Source organism: Siniperca chuatsi, linkage group LG19 (genome assembly GCF_020085105.1).
Source record: "Siniperca chuatsi isolate FFG_IHB_CAS linkage group LG19, ASM2008510v1, whole genome shotgun sequence".
NCBI classification, from domain to species: Eukaryota; Metazoa; Chordata; class Actinopteri; order Centrarchiformes; family Sinipercidae; genus Siniperca; species Siniperca chuatsi.
Window position 1 is genome coordinate 15,050,862 of NC_058060.1, and position 21,091 is coordinate 15,071,952.

At 38.6% G+C, this 21,091-nt stretch overlaps 2 protein-coding genes across 9 annotated transcripts; both read right to left on the bottom strand.

The window, feature by feature from the left end:
• Positions 1-42: 42 nt before the first annotated feature.
• mcmdc2 (minichromosome maintenance domain containing 2) lies at positions 43-6,223 on the bottom strand. 2 transcript variants are annotated; one of them, XM_044175618.1, is made up of 14 exons: positions 6,030-6,219; positions 5,755-5,885; positions 5,612-5,671; positions 5,230-5,425; positions 4,918-5,040; positions 4,687-4,788; positions 3,102-3,230; positions 2,667-2,904; positions 2,355-2,560; positions 2,056-2,222; positions 1,421-1,600; positions 1,155-1,294; positions 613-722; positions 43-209 (listed from the first exon to the last, which is right to left on the bottom strand). In XM_044175618.1, the coding sequence occupies exons 1-14, from the start codon at positions 6,124-6,126 to the stop codon at positions 43-45; spliced, it is 2,046 nt and encodes a 681-aa protein (XP_044031553.1). In that variant the 5' UTR covers positions 6,127-6,219. The 2 variants fall into 2 exon arrangements, with proteins under 2 accessions (XP_044031553.1, XP_044031554.1); XM_044175619.1 differs by lacking the exon at positions 613-722 and having other exon boundaries at positions 71-209; positions 6,030-6,223.
• Positions 6,224-6,375: 152 nt separating this feature from the next.
• On the bottom strand, positions 6,376-20,310 carry sgk3 (serum/glucocorticoid regulated kinase family member 3). Of its 7 annotated transcripts, none has more exons than XM_044175624.1 (17): positions 20,064-20,288; positions 13,577-13,662; positions 13,286-13,369; positions 12,992-13,064; positions 12,778-12,853; positions 12,485-12,560; positions 12,114-12,163; positions 11,945-12,002; positions 11,487-11,570; positions 11,257-11,388; positions 10,577-10,689; positions 9,980-10,016; positions 9,392-9,478; positions 8,962-9,057; positions 8,602-8,757; positions 8,330-8,419; positions 6,376-7,258 (listed from the first exon to the last, which is right to left on the bottom strand). In XM_044175624.1, the coding sequence occupies exons 2-17, from the start codon at positions 13,652-13,654 to the stop codon at positions 7,088-7,090; spliced, it is 1,461 nt and encodes a 486-aa protein (XP_044031559.1). In that variant the 5' UTR covers positions 13,655-13,662; positions 20,064-20,288; the 3' UTR covers positions 6,376-7,087. The 7 variants fall into 7 exon arrangements, with proteins under 7 accessions (XP_044031559.1, XP_044031557.1, XP_044031558.1 ...); XM_044175622.1 differs by having other exon boundaries at positions 13,577-13,756; XM_044175623.1 differs by having other exon boundaries at positions 20,059-20,288.
• Between the last annotated feature and the right edge of the window lie 781 nt (positions 20,311-21,091).

The window sequence follows — 21,091 nt, forward strand, 5'->3', positions numbered from 1 at the left end:
TCTTGTGCTGCCTACCTGTGTTTCTGAATCTTTAGAGAGGTCTTACTCCTCTGTGATGTATGTGTCTGCTCCCGGTGCGTAGGCGTAGATAAAGCGTAGGATATTCTGGTGGAGATCATCCAGGGTCATGTCTCGCCTGTGCAAACCATTCACGTCTCCCAGGTCACAAGGAAACACTGCGTCTGGTGGAATAACAAGAGCAGAGGCCCCTGTGGGAAGAGGCAGGCATCCCTTGAAAACACCTTTTTGAAACCGTTGGTTTACATAGAGCCCTTTCATGCTATTTGTAGCACTAATAGTAGTACTATTAATAGTATTAATAACTAATGACCAGGGCCAGGATAAAACCTACAATAAACATTGTACAGCTGTGTGACTATGTACAGTATTTGACTTGCATTGATTTAACACTACTTATAAACAGGACAACCATGTAACAGAATAGCATTAAATTTGACATGTAAATTAACAGGATGCGCAATTGGACATCTATCAAACTTGTACAAACTGTAGGATATGATTTCTTAATTAAATGAATGTAAGTACTGTATTTGTACTTATTAGTATGGTAAGGAGGGGGTGATGATTTAAAAAAAAAAAAAAAAAAACTACCATGCTTGAGAGTGACTGAGTTTTCACAGAGGAGCACAGCAATCACAGCATCTTCCTCCAGTACTTGTGTTCTGAGACATAACTTGCAGTGGGCCTCAGCCAAAGAGATCCTTTGACAGAAAAACATCAAAAGGACCATTTATGAGTGAACAATTGCCTGAGTAGTTAGGGGTTGTGATTTTCATATGATGAATGAAAAGTTATCTGCAAAATTGTAAAAATTAGGAAACAGGTACAGGCCATGTAAATGTTTTGAGACTTAAAGCTTAATGTGACATTTTTGTCCAACAGTCAAAAATGTATTTATTTTCATAGTTTTAGTTCCACATAAAATACGTCACTGCAGTGAAAAGATCTGTAAACATTTTGTCATAACCAAATGAAAAATAGTCATCTGAGAGTGTGGTTTGGATGAGTTTGCCACCTAGTGGATGATAGTGACATTACACTGGACAATGACATGATCTTTACATAGTGGAGAAAGTGAGGATGAAATACTAAAACAGTAATTATTCATTAAATGTTTGTAGTAGAGTGCTTACAGTAGCTTGATAGAGGCCACAGACATCTTGACACCCTGACTCTGTGTTCGGACTCTACGGCTGGCCACGTAGTAACCATGGATTATTTTCTCTGCTCCAGGACTAAGCTCCACTTGCAAACTCTGTGCATAAGCTACCAGCTGGAAGGCATAGAATTAAAAACAGCAATTGCAATTTAAGGTCAATGTATAAACACTAAAATAGAGGCAGTGTATTGTAATAAAAAAGCAATGCAAAGGACTTGGTAACAGAACATGTTTGTTAACCTCTCGGTAGTCTTGAGTAGAAAACTCCCAGCAGGATGAGTAGAGGGGTTTTCCAGGGTGTACTGCCTGCTGCAGGGTGTGGACGGTCTGGGCAAGCAGGGCATGCTCTCCCAGCATATCCCTACACTGAATGACCAGGCCAAAGGCGTCTGCCAACTGAATTGGTACGTGACCCATTTCCTGCTCACAATGATGAGAATGGGCATTAGAAAGCTTTCCAATGTGCTGTTTTCAAAGTATTGACCTGCTGAGATAATCCTCTTTTAAGTCAGAAAGTAAACTGGGTTTGACTGGTTATACAGTTTATTGTCAACCTTTCCCCTGTAAATGAAAAAAAACCAAAGCATTCATTTTCCTCAAGGGCTCTGCTGTGAAGTAATGTTGTCCGGGCAGGGCACTTCCTTCAAGAAAAGTAAATTGTCTCAATTTCCTGTTTTGTCTGTACTATCTAACATTCAACATCTGAGTTGAATGAAATGTGACATTTGTTGAACTGTGTACTGTACCACAAAAGCTTAAATTCCACTAACATAAGACACACTATTATATTCCAAAATAATCTCAAGGCAGACCTGCGAGTGCACATTCAAACCATGTTATAAGGCAATATAACACCATGTTGTGGTTGAACCCACTGCTGTTCCCAGTACGGCACAGTCTGCCTTCCCGGACCGTCGAGAGGCATCTGTGGAGTCTGTGAGGGCCCAGAAGCTGCATTGGACTGGGAAGGAAAGCTGCTGGTCAGCATCCTCACCATACTTCTTCCCTGGGATGAACACAGACACTGTGCAGCTCTCCAGAACTGAGAAAAGAATATCAAAGTGCACTGGCTTTTTATGTGTGGCAGACATCATCCATAATGTGAATTGTTGACAGAATCCTCTCCTTATAACTAATGCCATAACTTATTTAATTAACCACTTTGGTGCTCTACCTGACTGAATGGCATCCAACCTGTCCTTTTTGTAACAGCCCAGATCTCCCAACATGCAAATGCCACCAGTGGCTAGCAAGGCAGAGCCGGCATGGATGTTAGCAGTGCCTGCTCCGTGTTCGTCCCGGGACAGAGATGCAAACATCTCACCTGAAGCCTGATGTCTGACCCCACGACATGCCAAGCTCAAGCTGTATGTCATTAGTCTAGCACAAACACAGGGGTAATAGGTAATGAGGAGGATTAAATCTCAGGTTTCACATGCAGTGTCCACTTAGGATGTGCAAAGTTGAGTCATGCAGACCACTTTACCTGTCTAGTATGAGAGTGTCAGTAGTGACAACTAGGAGATCCAAGTTGTGAAATGTGTCTTTTGCATCTGCTCTAGTCTGCACCAAGCTGAGCAACAAGCACAGCTTTAAGGTGTTGTAGAGGCCTGGAGGAGCCACGTCCAACCCAAAGCAGTTAGCCACAATGGCAGAGAACCTCCAGGGAGAACTGGCTGTGGCCTTCAGCAGCTCCTGGAAGCTGCCACTGACTTTATGTTTATCTGTAGGTAGAGTTGTGAGACATGATAGATCTTTCATTATGGTAATGATGCACAATGTTGCATGTAACATATGACAATTGTTCAAATAAATCAGAATATTTAGTGTGTTAAAATTCATATCTGTAATCAACACGCCTGTGGCTGGGATTTCTATAGATTTGGAGCAGGATTTAATATGAGATCATTTACTGCCTTACACTCTGGCTCCCACAGTTGGACACTATTTGCCTCTACACTCCAGGTAATGCTGGGCCACTGGTGCACATGCGCAGGAATGCCTAACACTCTGTAGAGTCGACCAATTCTCATTGAGTTACACAGCTCATCTGCGTGAATAAGGGAAACAAAGCAGTAACACTCGAAGGGGTTGTTCTGTGCTGCCTGGTGATTATTGAAGAAACATGCATGCCACCTACAAACCACTGCCAAGAGAAACACAGAGTGAGGCCTTCAGAACAAAGTTTTCTCTGTGTGCGAATTGCACAGCCAGCTAATGAGTGTTCCTTGCACTTATTAACATATATGTTTAGTAACGGGAACCCAGTGTATTGAATTCCTCTACATGACTGGGTCAACAGAATATGTTAATCCTGGTGCTGAGATTTGCTAAACTCTCAGGGGTACTGGCTGGACAATGTTATTAGAGGGGACAGAAACACTTAATATCCCACCATAAGCCACTGTGTGCGGCTAGCTGCACAAAAATCTATTTGTTTGAACTCTCCCCCACTAAGTTTGTGTTCCAAAGTGAGGCTCATTTAGAAAGCCAGAGAAAATTAATGACAAACCTCAGTACATCTGACTGTGTGTAAATATAAGCTATTACAACCACATTATTCAGGACTGGGAGTGAATATAATGGATGAGAGTATGATTTTACAAACAAATAATAACCCTTTTAAATTTTGAGGATATTAACAGTACAGTATTTCCTTTTTGACTTAGATTTTGACTTGCAAATAAAAACTGAGCCTTTTAACCCAGTTAAACTCAAAGTACTCATTTGTTCTATGCTATGGATACAAAAAAGGCAAAGTGCTTACGCAGCAGAGTCTCTGAAGCTGGTCAGGTATGGTCAAGGACACTTCAGCAGAGTGGCTGCATCCTGACATGGATGCTGGATGCTTGAAACAGCTCCCTGGTTGATGGACAATCTCCATCGGTCTCAATATACCGTACCATATATGTGACAGGAATGCCTATTCATACTCCATCAGAGGGAGATCAACTGATTTTGTGCTGATTTTGTTTAGAAGTTGTAAAGGAAAGGAGTCATTATTGTGTTCTGCAGCTGTTCTCCAGATTAAAAAGCGACTTGAAGATGCCAAAAAACACAAACAAATTCAAATCCTGTTTGAAAGAGCAGATCAGAGGTGAACTTTATAAAGGACTAGTTACACTCTGTACTGTTTATGTTATCATTTTGTATTCTTTGTTGTTTTAAGATTAGGCTACTCTGATGTGAACCTTTGATGTGTGTTTTTGCTTTATGCTATTATTGTTGTTGATTATGATGTGTTGTAATACATGCTACTAGTGCACATTTTTCTTCACCTGCCACATTACCCCTGCCTTTCTCAGATGGAAATTGACTATTAGCTTTGTTTCCTGTAACATTTTATGGTGCTACAAATGGTTGCATTTATCAAACAGATTAAATAAATCAATTTGTTGGCTGGGTGACATTGTAATATGTGACACAATTACACAATTATAGAGTGGGCTTGTGTTTGAGCAATATAAAACCCATACACTCTGTAAACGTGTCTGATGTAGACCTACCTCTGAGAAAGAGGGTGACAGACTGGTACCTGAGTGAGCTTTGCTGATGGACACTTAGACCATCCAGTGCTTTGACATGGATCAGCTCCACAAGCTGTTTGTCTGTCTCCACAAAGACACATTTGCAAACATACAGATCATAACAATGCATACAGTTTTCTTTTAACCCCCACCCAGTAACCAATTCAGACATCTCCAGTGCTATCTGACATTCAGAGGCATTACTCTCACCTCCCAGCACTCTAAATTTCACATCCTCTTTCAGTGGGGAGCTGCAGATCATGCAGCTGAAGTTGTTTCTCACAGTAGCTGACTCTGTGGCTCCAGGCGCATGGACACGAATGCGGTGAAACCCTAAAGCATCCAGGAAATGAAATCAAATGTGAATCCAGTTTTAAGTCTGAGTGCTACTTGTCTGAGAATTGCTTGAAACACATAAAATTGTGTGTACAAACCCAACTGACTGTGGTCTGTCTTAGTACTATTAGAAGCTAAGAGAAAAAATTAGGGTCATGGGGTGACAATGTGTCTTCCCTGCAGTACCTGTAGAGCAGGGACAGTCATCATTAATGCAGAGGAACCTGGCCCCCTGGGTGTATTTCGTGACCCTCGTCATGGCAATGACCAGGCCCTCCATGGAAACAGGCCTCATGGGGCCATACCCACGCGGAAAACTACAAAGGTCCAATGTGTACTCAGGGAATGGAGGTAGGTGTGTCAACTTCAGAATTACATTCACCTCAAAAGGAACAATCAGATGACACATTATTACAGGACTGAGCTGACGAATCAAGTTACCTTTTTCCTATCGGGTGCATGCATTTAGGATTTATGGAAATGGACTTGGCTCTATGGCTCTTAAGCTAAACACAAAGTTGTCAGTGACCAAGGGGATAAACACAACACCTAAACTATTTTTTCATACCTGACTCTCTGTGTGTATTTTTTCAAGAAGTGACAGTGTCTTTATGGCCAGGAAGCAAACCTAAATGAGGAATTAGGCAAATGTAGTTAACCTTACAGTAGAAGTTTACATTTCATTTAAGCTAGCTCGCAGTTTTCACTTACAGACTGAAACAACGATGTTGCTCTTAGGGGATCATGCAGAAGACAGTCACCCAATACAGGATCCACCTCTATCACATCAGAGGGATTTACACTGATGCAAAACCTGTAGACTGCCTCAATCTGTTGGGGGTCTGTAGAGAAAGGGCTAAAGTTAGCCAACTTAAAATCCTAGCTTAAATGTAGTTTAGTGATTTTAGCTTTCATGGCTACTAGGTTAAGTAACACAGTTGACGTTAGCTAACGTAGTTTTTCCATTTTCCTCACAGCAGGCCTACCGCTGAATGGTTTGCAGTCGTCTGCCAGCTTCTGAAGGCCACCACTTCTGTCTAAATAGACCAGAACCGATTCTTTCAACGATAAAATGTCAGCCATGTTTACTTAATGGTAAAATAATAGTTCTTTGCCGTTTAACTAATGGCGTTTACAGGTTGCACTGGCGCGCTAGCCACGTTGCCATGGTGACCACTCAGCAACGCAGCAAGAAGGACCAAGATGATCAAGGTCTGATGCGATAAAATGTAATAATTTCATCCAAAATATGAAAAATAAAACATTTTTACATTTTCAAATTAAACATTATAAAAATACACTATTAATATAAAATATACAGACACCTTCAGAGACCTTTTCTTTGATATTTTTTATTACTGTGCAAGAGTATAGGCCTACTCAATTGCCTGGCGAAGCAAAGCATTGTGGATTTCTAATTTCTGCATATGTGTTAAGGCAAATAATAGGAAAAAAATAAACAAACAATCCAATAAAAAAAACAACAACAATTCAACCAGTATTCGCAATGACAAACTGAAAGGTAACTTTCTTTTTTTACAAATGTGACCTATAAACTAAACTGCATTATTCAGTGGTCTCTCAAGTAATCCCTATTTCCAGCTTAGTTAAAATGAATATGATACATGAGTTTGTTTTTACAGTAATTACATGGACAAACACACTTCCATCTGACAGTCGAATGGTGAAGTCCAGTGAATTGTTCAAGTTTTTCAGAAAACTGCTTATTGATTTAAGGGACAAATTTAAGGCTTTATAAAGACTCATTTTAGAAACCACCAGAAATTACATCAATAGAGGATGGCTTTCCTTAATTCTTAAAAATATCATCTGTTATATATATATATTTATATAAATACAAATTGGTAAAATATAAAGACTTTTCTGGCACACTTTGTTCCAACCAAAATCTGTTTAGAGTGCTGTTTCTTCTCAGTTGCTTGCTTTGGCTTCATAGAACAAGTTCATTCATGGTATAAATTCTTCCCTTTAGTCAAAAGAAGTTATGATGGTTAAGGCAATTTAAGACATCATTGGGAATGTTTCATAGGAAAGAGTCATCAGAAGGTGGGGCGTAAGAGAAGCCCACAAAGGCATCGTCGGCCTCCATTACACTGGCGTTGACTATGGAATGTTCTTGAGACCAACAGACGGAGTTGGGGACCATCTCATCTGTGAACTCAGGATCGAAGTTTGAGATATCACAGTAAGAGCTCTGTGAAAACATTGGGGGAAGAGGGAATAAAAACATGGGCCATATTAGCATTCATGGAGCAAATACAAAACAAAATGCATGTGTGTATTCATAAAAGTCACTTGATGACATAAAATACAACAATAAAGTTTAAACTCATCTTGATTTTACAAAGAGCTTTAAAAATGGATAAACCAATTAAGAGTCAAATATATGTAAAATAAAGTTAATTAAAATTAGGAAACTTAAAAAAAGAGAGTTGTAAACCAAAAATCGACAAACACAAGACTTAAAAGACAAAACATGAAATTAAGTCTATAAAAATGCATTTCATGAAGTAATTTAAAAGATGGCACTTAATTAGGCAACCTCCACTGTTAATTTGAACACCTGTGCAATCTAGTGCAATCAAATGTAATAGCATTGCAATGAATTCTACCAGAGTATCAGAGAGGTGTTCATTCAAGTCTGGGGTAATCTTTGAAGTTGTAGATCTATTTTATTTAATTGCATAGTCTTTCACATAGTCTTATTTCACTTTGTTTTGTGTCTATGGAGCAGGCAAAATGCCCCTATCCAAGAATCTCAACTCATAACAGATGGGGAGATCTGCAATAGACTAGGAGCTGGTCTAACTATACTTTAAAATGATCAGTAAAACCTTAAAGTCCCTGACACCCCACAGGAGTGTTCAGTCATTCAGTCTAATTAGATCTCTGCTCAGGTTTATGTAGGGCAGGGCTATGCTGCAGAGATGTCAATCAAGCACAGTTTGTACACTCCCTCAAGAGGAGAGCTCTAATCAGGCAGATTAAGTGAAAACACCTGTGTGGGTGGAGCATGAATGTATAGGGGCTTTAAAATAATTCTAAGTCTGTATACCTTGTAAATTAACTAAACTATAAAATTGTCTGTAACAACAAGAAAAACACATTTTTGAGAGGAGGGGGACTGTAAATTACTATATGCTGCAATGTGAATTAAGTGGATACATTTAAATATGATCAAATACAATATATAACTTTCTCTAAATTTGTAGTGCGGGGTGCAGTCGTAAAATATCTGATTACTGGACAAGAAACAAATATTTACCACATTGGGCGTAAATGGGGGAGGGATCTTCTTCTGTTCAAGGTCATCCCAGTTGATGGAGGAGAAGAAGCTGTGTTCTTTGATCTCATTCTGAAAATGTAGAATAAATAAAAAACTTAAACATTATTTTGACTGTACATCTGTAATATATTAGCAGCCGTGACATGATGTATAGAGATCAGCCACCAGAGGGAGCCCAAAAATGGGAAATTCTGCTGTACATGTAGTGTCTGTATCTGACCAATGCAAGTGCACCGAAAAATTCCACTCACAAAGTCATCCCTAGACCCCAGTCTGTGTGTGCCATCTTTCTCCAGCAGGCCCTGGAGGAGAGACCAGGCTGTGCTGGACGCACCAGGGCGCATCGCCAACGGCTTGTGGAGGATGTTGTCATACATTTCATGTGTGTCCCTGCTGTAGAATGGCGGCTAGGATGTGAAAAAAAGAGGAGTAGAGGCGTGTAAGTGAGTGACAGTTCAATGAGGTGCTTTAACATTTAGCACTAAAACAAACACATCATGTTAAAACTAAAAAGCTTTGTCTGCAAAAGTCATCAAAACTGCCAACCAAAGAAAAAAAAAAAAAAAAAAAAAAAAATCACTGTCAACTGTGGGCTTAAAGTAAAAACTCACCAGGCCGAAGAGCATTTCATACAGCACTGAACCCAGACACCACCAATCTACTGTATTATCATATGGCTGCTTCCTCAGGACCTCTGGAGCTAAATACTGGTCGGAAGAAGCACACAAACATAATAATATAACATTAACTTTGTTTCTGGCTTAAAATACACCAACCATATGTATATCATCTACTATTTTTGCTCATAAAAGCCTATTTTCCTCTCTGGAAAATGTGACTCATATCCCTACACATATAGCAGTATACTCCCTGGAATACACTCATAATTGTAAAATTATTAACCACACTTTATTCTAAAAAAGTGTGGTTACAGTTAATGATTATTACTTTATGACACTGAAGGTGAGACTTCTATGGATCACCCAGGTGCAAAACTGGCAGTAATCAGACATGTAAACATCCAAATCAATGCTGCCATACCTCAGGTGTTCCACAAAATGTAGTGGTGGTATCTGTCTGGGAAATGCCTTCCTTGCACAATCCAAAGTCTGTCAAAATGATATGCCCCTTTAAAGAGAGGACACAGGGACGTTTTTAGAAAACATGTGCCACACAAGCAGCTCATTATCCCCGGGGACTGAGGATTCTATTGTTGCCCAGGAATGGTGGCTGCGGCGTAGCTCAGTCAGTCCCATTCACCGTTCCCTCACTTTCTCAATAAGGCTAGGCAGGAAAATTATTAGTAAGACTTAATCCAATCACACGCATTCTGTCCAGCTGGAACTGGAAATGACACTGTTGTTCACTGGTGGTACAAATATGACTGGAAAAGAATGACATTTGTACTGTAATGTTATGGGCTTATGTAATAAATCTGCAGCCAGCGTTTAGGCACTGTAGTTCTGTACACTTAAATGAGTATTGTATCGTCAACATAATATGTAACTTGAAAAAATTAGGTGCTGTGCCATCCAGGTATATTTAGTGTAATTACTGTTACAGTGATTATATATATATATTAAAAAAAAACCACAGCAGTGTGTTTGGTTAAAAAACAGGAATACTCACTTCATGGTCAAGGAGAATGTTTTCTGGCTTCAAGTCTCTGAACAAAATTAACACAAATGAATGAATTTCAGTAAATAAGAAACAGGGCCAGGGCCGTAGCCATAGTGATTTGGAAACACTGAGGTCATAAGTCCAAATCCCCCCATTGCAACCCTACATCCCTGAGAAATTTTGACTAGCCACCAGTAAACTTTATCTCCCTATATGTAGATCTAAATGTTGCTTCAAAGACATCTCTACAATGCCAGGAATATTAATCTGGTAAAAAAAAAAATGTCTTTAAAAAAAAACACCAAGTGTAATTTGTGTTTAATTGTAGAATTTTGTTTTCATGTCGTTAAACCCCCCAAATTCACACACATATGTTCAGGTCAATTTATCTTCCATTTTATACATTGTAAACTTCATGGCATCAATGTCTGATTTAGTAAATATGTGTATAAACAGCACTTAGTTAAAATATTGTCACATTTTCTAGACCTGAGTTGTGTTTAGGAGATCTGATTAACTGATGAGACATCTTTTAGTTTGATCCTTAAGAGCACTTAATAAACTTAACACTAAGCATGTATTCACTTAAATAAACCCTCAACATACCTGTAAACAATGTTGAGAGAGTGCAGATATCCCAGTGCACTTGCCATTTCAGCAATGTAGAATTTTGCTCTGGGCTCTGGAAAGGTCCTCTCTTTTTGAAGATGGAAGAAAAGCTGAAATGAAAATGTTCCATTCGATTATTGGAATGTATTATATGATAATTGTATTGTAGGAGCATACCAACCATGACAGCAAAAAATCAAATACACATCAAATAATTAACCATGATATGACAAAGCTGCAAAATGCTTTTAAGAGTAAAATAATGTATGCGGTGCTTTTGCCTCTGGTTATGTATAAAAAACGACTTAACACAAAGAACTTAGTAGAAAGTGTAAATATTGATCTTATTTAATTTACATGTTACTACTAGTCTTTGTAGTCAACTTATTCAGAAGGGCAAGAAGCAGATTTACTTGGATACAGATTGTAGCTAGTCAGGCTGATCACACTTGAAGGAGACCCACAGATGAATTCACACTCAAGAGCCATTTTGAGTAATGTTGTGATCTCTTATTCGATTTTCACACATGGCGGTGTGTTAACTAGCCACAGTGCTGCTGTGAGGAATTCTATTCAAGCTGTTACATATTTCCTGTGTTACTGCCATTCTCAGCTTTTCTTGAGCTTGTGACTCATTTCTGTGTGAGCGCATCATTCACATAACTGAAACGACTCACTTCTCCTCCATTGATGAAATCCAAGACGAAGTATAACTTGTCTGTGGTCTGGAAGGAATAATGAAGCCCAACCAGAAAAGGGTGTTTCACATTCTTCAGCAGCACGTTGCGCTCTGCCATGATGTGTTTTTGCTAAGTGGAAGTGGAGTGATTTAGTAGAAGAATTATAATTCACATATGCATGCCTGAAATATGGAAAGGGTCAGGGTTATATTTGATAGTAAAGTTACCTCTTTTCTGTTGAGAATGACCTTTTTCTGCAAGACCTTGACTGCATAATACTTTCCATCATGTCTTCGTTTTGCAAGGAAAACCTGCATAACAAGGAAGAGAAAGCATGTTGAACATTGTGTCAGCAGCAACCAGAGCAATTCCAGATCTGATTCTCACTTCCTACATGGAAAGGCCAACACATGCAGAACTAAAACTTGTTGCTACCCCGAAAGAAAAACAACATAGAAACATTTCAAGACATTTGTAAACATAACCTATGTAACTCAAGTAAAACAAAAAATTATCAGTCAATTAAATAAAGTTGATTTGTAAAACTGCTTTCTACATAATGAAACTATTACATTGAAGACAAAACTTTATTTAAACAGATCCATAAATTGGAAACCTGTGTGAATTCTCACTCTGGGATGAAGAGAAAGCAACTGTACTTTCCAGTATTGTATTGTTCACATACCTTCCCAAAACTCCCCTTTCCTATGACTTTTAAAAAGTCAAAGTCTGTGGGCTTGGCACTGAAATAAAAATTACAGCACATTAATTTCACTAGTGTATGTGATTACATAACTGTATGCTGTATGCTAAAACACTGATTTTCTTATAGTGCATTTGAGTAGTGAACATACTGTGGATTTCCAGAGGGTCCCAGGTTAATGTTTCTGGAGGTAGAGTTGTTCTTTTAAACAGCAGAGAAAACATTATCTAGATTAGCCATCAAGTCCTTTATCTGTGCTACAATAATAACACAAGGGAAATATGTTTACTATCTGTATTTATTTTGATTCTAGATAGATTCTATCAGTTGTTACAAAGTACAAACTATACCTTTGGATACAGAGCTGAATCAACACCTCTCTGGCACAGCTGGGCATAACAAAAACTACTCCACTATATTTGGACTACCCAACACATCAACTGAAAAGATGTAGTCAGCAGGAAAAAAAAGAAGAAGATAAGCAGAAATTGATCCATCAAAATTGATCGATCAGTTACTTACTTTGTCATCTTCATCCTCAGAGGCATCTGAAAAGTTTTGCATTCTGTCCATCAGCAGAAAGGTCCTCACATCTGAACTGTAAAGTTTAAGAGTGACCAAGCAGTTAAATGAAAGAAATAAAGTAACATCAGCATGTAAAGCATGACAAAGCAGAACGTTCTCCATCTTTTAGCATGGCTAAACAAATTTGATCTCATTAGATATTTGGATTCAGATCATTGAAGCCATTCATCTTAATAAATCAGCAATGTAATGTAATGTAATGTAATGACAGTGACAACATCAACACTTACTGGTTGCAAAGCTGAGGATGTGAGACAATTCGCTTGATGAACTCATGCAGCCCTGCTCTTCTTTGCTTGATGAACTCTATTGGGCAGATGCATATATTGTTTAAAAATACAATCAAACAACAAGGATCAAACAAAAAACTGCATTTATTCTTTTAACGTCAGGTACTTTTGTCTTGGTGCACATGGCATACGTCAGCCTAGTGTGAACACTTACCGGGGTCAAAATTGTCCCCAAATATCCTCTTGGCAGGAATTTTCAAGTTCATAGATGGAAACTGTTTCCTTAACTGCATTAAAAGACATGAAAGGAACAGAGAAAATTATGTTAAGGGATAGAAAACGCCTATGGTTGCAAGTGTATCATTATTCTAAATGCCAATGTGAACAGCATGTCACAAAAGCCAGTAAATCAAAGACTAATGGAATCAAAGACTCGTGAACAGAATTATGGTAATGTGTCAGGTATCACTATGGTGTGAAATCAAAATGACAATGTGCCACCACTCACTGTGTTGTAGAGTTTATCAAACTCTGCATAGCGCCTGAAGACAAACCATTCCTGTTGTCCAACATTGACTATCACTTTGTAAACCTGAAAAAAAGGCATGGAGAGTCCATGTAAACACAAGGACTACTATCAAATGCTAATATGGTCAATTAATATGGTATTATGCTAATTTTACAGCAATAACATTTATAGACACTTGATGTCTAACAACCAAACATTGAAATGACATTTGTAGAATTTATTTTATTCAGAACTGCAAATTGGAAAAATTAACAGAATTTTTGCACGCACTGTGAAGCGCTTTTTCTTGTCTCTCTGCTCGTTGTGGCAGGGTATGCTGACATTGGGGAGACTGCATTGCTCCTCCATCTTAGGGGCTGTCGGCATTCAAAGGTGCAAGGTCAGAAAGTAATGTGTCCTCCTCAGGATAAGACTTCAAGTATACAACTGGCCCATTCCCATCCTGGGTCACTGCCGCAGAGGAGAATAGACCACTCTGTTATTCAGGAAGTGAAACTGGTGTTCTTCTTCTACACATTTGAGTCTGCAGTGTCATGTTGCCTACACGTTCATCCCAGACTATAACTTTGTATGCAGTTTTTTATTTATTTATTTGATTCTTCAGTACTGTTTTGTAAGGTACTTCTTTTATGTCTGAGCCACAAAAATGTTTTGTTGATCATGGACAAGAGCTGCTAACATGCCTTAAACTATTATATTAGCTCATCCATCAAACCATCCCTCTATTTTATCGCTAGTTTTGCAGGGGTCACAGGGGGCTGCTTTATTCAAGCTGTGCTTGTCTGTGGTACAAAAGATCACTTGGCCACCAGTTGCTTGCCTGCAGTTATCATACAGAAATTACTCCAGTGTCCTTATTCAAGGTTATGGTCTTGTAAAAAAGAAATGAAATAACAACACATTTTTAAACAGCTACAGTAGTGTGCAAAAGTGTTTGCCCCCTTCCTAATTTCTTATTATTTTGCATGTTTGTCACACTTAAATGTTTCAGATCATCAAACAAATTTAAATATTAGTCAAAGATAACACAAGTAAACACAAAATGCAGTTTTTAAATGAAGGTTGTTATTATTAAGGGAAAACAAAATCCAAACCTACATGGCCATGTGTGAAAAAGTGATTGCCCCCTAAACTTAATAACTGGTTGGGCCACCCTTAGCAGCAACAACTGCAATCAAGCATTTGCGATAACATGCAAGGAGTCTTTTACAGCGCTGTGGAGGAATGTTGGCTCACTCATCTTTGCAGAATTGTTGTAATTCAGCCACAATGAGCATGAACTGCCTTTTTAAGGTCATGCCACAGCATCTCAATAGGATTCAGGTCAGGACTTTGACTAGGCCACTCCAAAGTCTTCATTTTGTTCTTCTTCTTCTTCGCCTGTCAGCCTCACTAGAATGCTGTATCAAATTCACATCTAAATCCATATAAGGTTCGGCTATTATGCAACAGATTTTGAATAAACATTCGCAAACAGTTTCCTCAACATATCTCCACTAGGCCACTCCAAAGTCTTCATTTTGTTCCTCTTCAGCCATTCAGAGACCCCACAACAACATCCAAAAAACTGCAGGCCTCACTTGCCTCTGTTAAGGTCAGTGTTCATGACTCCACCATAATAAAGAGACTGGGCAAAAATGGCCTGCATGGCAGAGCTCCAAGACGAAAACCACTGCTGAGCAAAAAGACCATTAAGGCTCGTCTCATTTTTGCCAGAAAACATCTTGATGATCCCCAAGACTTTTGGGAAAATACTCTGTGGACTGACAAGACAAAATTTGAACTTTTTGGAAGGTGTGTGTCCCATTACATCTGGTGTAAAAGTAACACCGCATTTCAGAAAAAGAACATCATACCAACAGTAAAATATGGTGGTGGTAGTGTGACCTGGAAGACTTGCTGTGATAAATGGAACCATGAATTCTGCTGCCTACCAAAAACTCCTGAAGGAGAATGTCCGGCCATCTGTTCGTGACCTCAAGCTAAAGCGAACTTGGGTTCTGCAGCAGGACAATGATCCAAAACACACCAACAAGTCCACCTCTGAATTACTGAAGAAAAACAAAATGAAGACTTTGGAGTGGCCTAGTCAAAGTCCTGACCTGAATCCTATTGAGATGCTGTGGCATGACCTTAAAAAGGCAGTCCATGCTCGAAAACCCTCCAATGTGGCTGAATTACAACAATTCTGCAAATATGAGTGGGCCAAAATTCCTCCACAGCGCTGTAAAAGACTCATTGCAAGTTATTGCAAATGCTTGATTGCAGTTGTTGCTGCTAAGCTTGGCCCAACCAGTTATTAGGTCTAGGGGGCAATCACTATTTCCCACAGGGCCATGTAGGTTTGAATTTTGTTTTCCCTTAATAATAACAACCTTCATTTAAAAACTGCATTTTGTGTTTACTTGTGTTATTTTTGACTAATATTTAAATTTGTTTGATGATCTGAAACATTTAAGTGTGACAAACATGCAAAAAAATAAGAAATCAGGAAGGTGGCAAACACTTTTGCACACCACTGTATTTGCTGGGGCTCTCGACTGAGACAAGTTTAACATTAGTGTAATTTAGCAAGCAGCACAACTGCAACTGTTGTAACTGTCTGGAATTATATTTGTGAGGCTTTCAACAAGTTATTGTGTCACATGTTGGTCTAAATACTCTTATACAGGTATTTTCACCCTGCGAAGATTAAAATACTTTTTTCTTTTTCTTTGGGAGGCAAATGGACAGATTTAAAGACACTGCCAATGGCCAGTTAGCAAAAATGTCAACTATTGGTGACTTGCAAAAATGTTTTGCCTTTAAAAGCATTGCTTGTTGAAAACCTTGTCTAGGTCCCTGTGCTTTCTTCAAGGGTGAAGATTGTAGCAAGAATGCACAGGCAACAACAGGAGGGTCAGAGAGCTGCAACATGACAGCAGGTGGGCTCCCTCCCCCTGAGCAGCCATTTAACTCACTCCTTCCTCTGAGCATGAATATCCCATCCTCCTTCTTATCTGATTATTCATTATGAAAAAACATTGTAACAGATAAATATCACCAAAGCACATACTGGTTAATGACTCTCAACTTTTTTCTTTTGCTATTAATGGTGCTATCAATCTTCATGTGAACGCATACAAGCCCACACTCATACACACACACACTGATGCACACTAGCTCTCTTATGCATGCTGTGTCTGTGACATTCTCCCTTGTTCTGGTCAGTAGAAAGGTATTTTTGAATAACCTTCCAGGGGTCTTTGAAGCTCGAGTTACACAATAGGTTAAGAGTAAGACCCCCGGAGTTGTTCTTTCCCAACGTTTAAAGAGGGAAATAAAGCTCATTGCTGAGGTGTAACAGACTACTACCTCTGACAACTGTAGTAACAAAAAAGGTCAAAACCTCAGCACCCTGAAGGTGAAGAAGGGGGGAAAAGTTAATTACTATTGTAAATAGTCTAATAAGTTAATTATAATCAATTGTAATAGATGTTATCTATCTCCTGTATTCAACTGACCTGAGGACATGATATAAAGCTATTATGTGTAGGGTAAATACTAAACACTGTGTGATCTGACTAAATCACACACAGAAAGGGATATCTCTTTTCCTTCACCATGAGTTATGCAACATCTGTTTCTTTACAACAAAGCTCTTTGTCTGCTGCTCTGACTTGTCCATTGTTTTATGTTGGTGAGGTCAGCCTAGTTTGTTCAGTAGTTTTTGTTTTTGTAACAGCAACCGTTGTAACTCTCACAGTTGTTTGCTCACAACACACGGAAAACCTGCTTTGGGTCAACTTTCTCTGTCTGTGTATTGATCTTGAATGCATCCTGAAGGGATATCTCATTCTGCTCACGTTGGGGTGAGGGTACAGCAAAAGAGCGGCCCTCTTTAAAATGCATGTGTGCAACCAGAGAGACCTTCATGCCCTCTTCATCACTAGCCTCTTTTTTCTCTTTTGTTCCTACTTTTAACTTTCTTTTAGTTTCATTTTCACCCACATTCCTTAAGACAAACCACAAAGAGACCAATAGCATTAACATTTTCCTCTATCACAATTGTCTTTACTTTTATGCTGAAACAGTTAAAAAACATTTTAATTTAATTATTATTATAATAAATGAATTATTTTCTCAATTATTTGATACATTTTTTAGTCTATGAATTGTGAAAAAAAGCCCATCACAATTTCTCAGAGCACAAGGTGACATCTTGAAATGTCTTGTTTTGTCAAAACCAAAGATATTCATTTGACAATGACATAAAGCAGAGATACACAGAAAAGCCTCACATTTGAGAAGCTGAAATCTTAAAATCGGTGATCAAACTAGTTGCTGACGTTTTCTGTCGATTGACTAATCGATCAAGTAATAGTTTTAGCTCTTGTTAAAACTGGATCTTAAAAACACTGTAATTGTGTGAAATAAACATCAGTTTCATGCAGATGATCATTTTTGGCTGTAACTACCAGGTTTGTCTCTTCTACCAACCACTCTTGTGGGGAAACAGTCAGATATTTTTGTATTTTTAAAACCCGGCTATTAAATACTGTGCAACTGTGGCTGGTACAGGTTGGCTATTTTCCTGAGCTGCCTCACATCTGTGCATGTTTTCACAGTTAACTGACTCTGCATGTCACTGGGTAGGACCCGCTTTTTAACATTCCAGAAATATTTAGTTCAAGGGAAACATAATCTATAACCGTCTAGTACAGCTTACAATTTCAGCTGACACTGCTACTCCTTAATATGGAATGCTGTAGCTCACCACTAACAGACATCGTCAAGTTTGTTGTAAGGATTGAAAACAAAGCGTGGAAAGGCACAATGAGTAAAGATTAATGTTAAGCACATTCCCTAGCTGCAGTTTAAGCCCAGCATGCCCTGCTGCATTCACGCTACAACATGAATTAACTTGTGCTGACAGGCACAAATATGCTGGACTACTACACAGATCGAAAATAGCATTCTTCCTGCTTAGCTCAAACACACATCCTTGCCTGTGGATATCCTATGAGGATGTTGGACATATTTTTTTTGTGTGTGTGGCTGTGTATCATGCGTGACAAGCAATTTTAGCAAGAAAACAAAGCAGAACTCCCCTTACAATGTTAAATCAGATGTGAAAGCTCAATCAGGCATGCATCTACTGATAAACACAGAGATGCAGACCGGTGCAAGCCAAAATGTTTAGAGGAGATAACCACACAAAATAAATAAAAACATGAATACAAACAAAATATTAAAATATGTTTAGATTCACTTAGAATGTTTAAACTTTGACAATACACCTAAATACTTTGGAGAAATCTGTTAAATCTGTTAATTTAGAGGTATCTCATTATAATGCAACAGACAGGTCTCAGATTGAGGAAGTGCAGCTGGAGAAGTGTGAGGGGCATGAACTCAGTCAACCCCAGTAAGTGCAACCGACCTCAGCATCTGGACAAATTACTAACCTAACTTGACTGTCCAGACAGCTCACAGACATCCACAGTCTGCAAACTGTGGTTCTGAATCAGCTTGTGCACTAACAAAATGAATTAGAAAATTAGATATAAAAGAATGTTTGATCCTCTAGCTGGGCAAGCCTAAGCGACTTCTCTGGTCTCAGGTCTACGTGCGAGATTTGAACTAAAGTTGGTTGGTGTTTTTAAACTCCCACACTACAATTCTAGTGTATGCCTATGTACACCTATTAAATCCATCACGCCATCTTTCATAACTTGAAACTTGTCTTGTTATACAAAACAAGTCCCTCAAGGCCACCTGTGACATCAAGGAACCAGCTGTGAACCTCTTCAACTCGTAACAAATGGAAAATAAGCAGATTTCCACACAACAGAGTTGAAATATTGTCAGCGGAGAACAGAGGAGAAAGGATTATGAAGAAAAGCATCTTTCTTGTCACTATAAATTTGTATTTTCCCAATTTGTTGATAACTGGGTTTTATGTAATAGCATCACAGGAGGAAAAACATTCATATAAACATCATCCAACTTAGAAATGGTTGTGTGCCACTGCCCATACCACAGAGCTGAATCAACATCCAATGTGGGAATTCATTTTGACAGCCTATGAGGTCTGACACATAATTTCTACAGTGAGAGAAGAATTAAATGAGGGGGTGGACAACATTTCCCCAGAACACACAGTACTGAAAAAGCCTCGCCTACTTCTGTTTGATTTTGGCTGAGCCGCTTGTTAAGTTCACAGTGGTTTTCACCTGAGGCCACATGTGTACTTACACCGGTACAACTTTTAAATCCCAGCACACATCACGTGTATTACAAGAAAAAGCACAGCTTCTCCAGCCGAGGAGAGGAGGAAAAAAATGGGCTAGAGGAGGGAGGACCTGAACACACACACACAAACAAAATACCGACACGCACATTCACACACGAAATTAAAGGTTTGACATGCTTTAACACGCTCCCGGCTGTAATGCAAACTGTAAACAATACAGCAAAAGCTCACAGGTGCACGTATTCTAAGATTCTCGTGTGTGCTGCACAGCAAAGTAGCTAACTTAACTTTGTTTATATTATTTTGCTAGAACTTCTGTTTAGTGTTGTCTTCGAACAGAAAAAGTTAATGTTGTGTTATAGTTAACAGTTATCCCCCCTACTATTACCTACAAAAACCGTTTTGCTACTTACATTGATACTAGAGTTTCGTATGCTAGGTAGATATTACCCTAAAGCTAGCCAACGGTACGTTAGCAAACCGAGAACAAGGTAACGTTTACATGACCGTCGCGTACCTTACAGTATTTGATGCGATGTTCATCTATTTCCGTAGGTCCAGTGGGTATATTTCGCTCTACAGCATTTAAACTGCCAGTACATTCAACATTTTTCCCGTTTTGGTTCGGACAAAAGTCCTCAAACCCCCAAACTGAAAGTGTATTTTCTTGCTGTCCGTAAGCGTCTGTCAAGTGAGAGAAGCAGGAAACATTAGTCTTTCCTGGCCGTAGAAAGTTCCAATGAAATTTGTCACGGGACCGCACAACTGAAGCCACTATCACACACCAGGGTACTTCCGGTACTGCATTTCAAAATATAACCAGAGAAGTAGACAAGTGGTGTAATGGTGCTTGTACATTTACTCAAGTACTAAAGTACAGTTTTGAGGTACTTGTACTTTACTTGAATAATTCTATGTCATGTTACTACGTACCTCTACATTTAGACTAGAACAGCTGTAGTTACCAGGTACTTTGCAGGTGAAGGTTTTTATATACAAAACGTACATACAATCAGCTTATAATTAATGAGGCATTTGTTACAATTAGCTTCACCACAATCGGCACCAACATTATATGCTATTTACACATTAATATTAATGCATCAATATTATTAATTCAAATATCTGATATTAATAATATAACATTCGCAGCATAATGTGTACTTTTACTTTTGATTCTTTAAGTACATTCAGCTGTTCATACTTTTACACTTTTGCATTTTTACTTAAGTCATATTTTGAATGCAGGACTTTTAAGTATATTTTATATTGTGGTATTATTACTTTTAAAAGTTTAAAAAATATATATGAGTACATATTCCACTAATGATGTCTGGATCAACCCATTTGGGGTTCTGGGTCAATACAACATCTCTGTGCACATTGTGTATGTATCATGTCAAAGTACACAAATTAAATTGATGTATGTGCAACATGTGGGCTTAAATAAATGAAATATTAAAAGACAATGGGCCCATCCACAAGACAGGACCTCAAGATTAATCATGTAGAACCTGTTTAAAGGCCTCTGTCTACATTGCCTTGAGGTT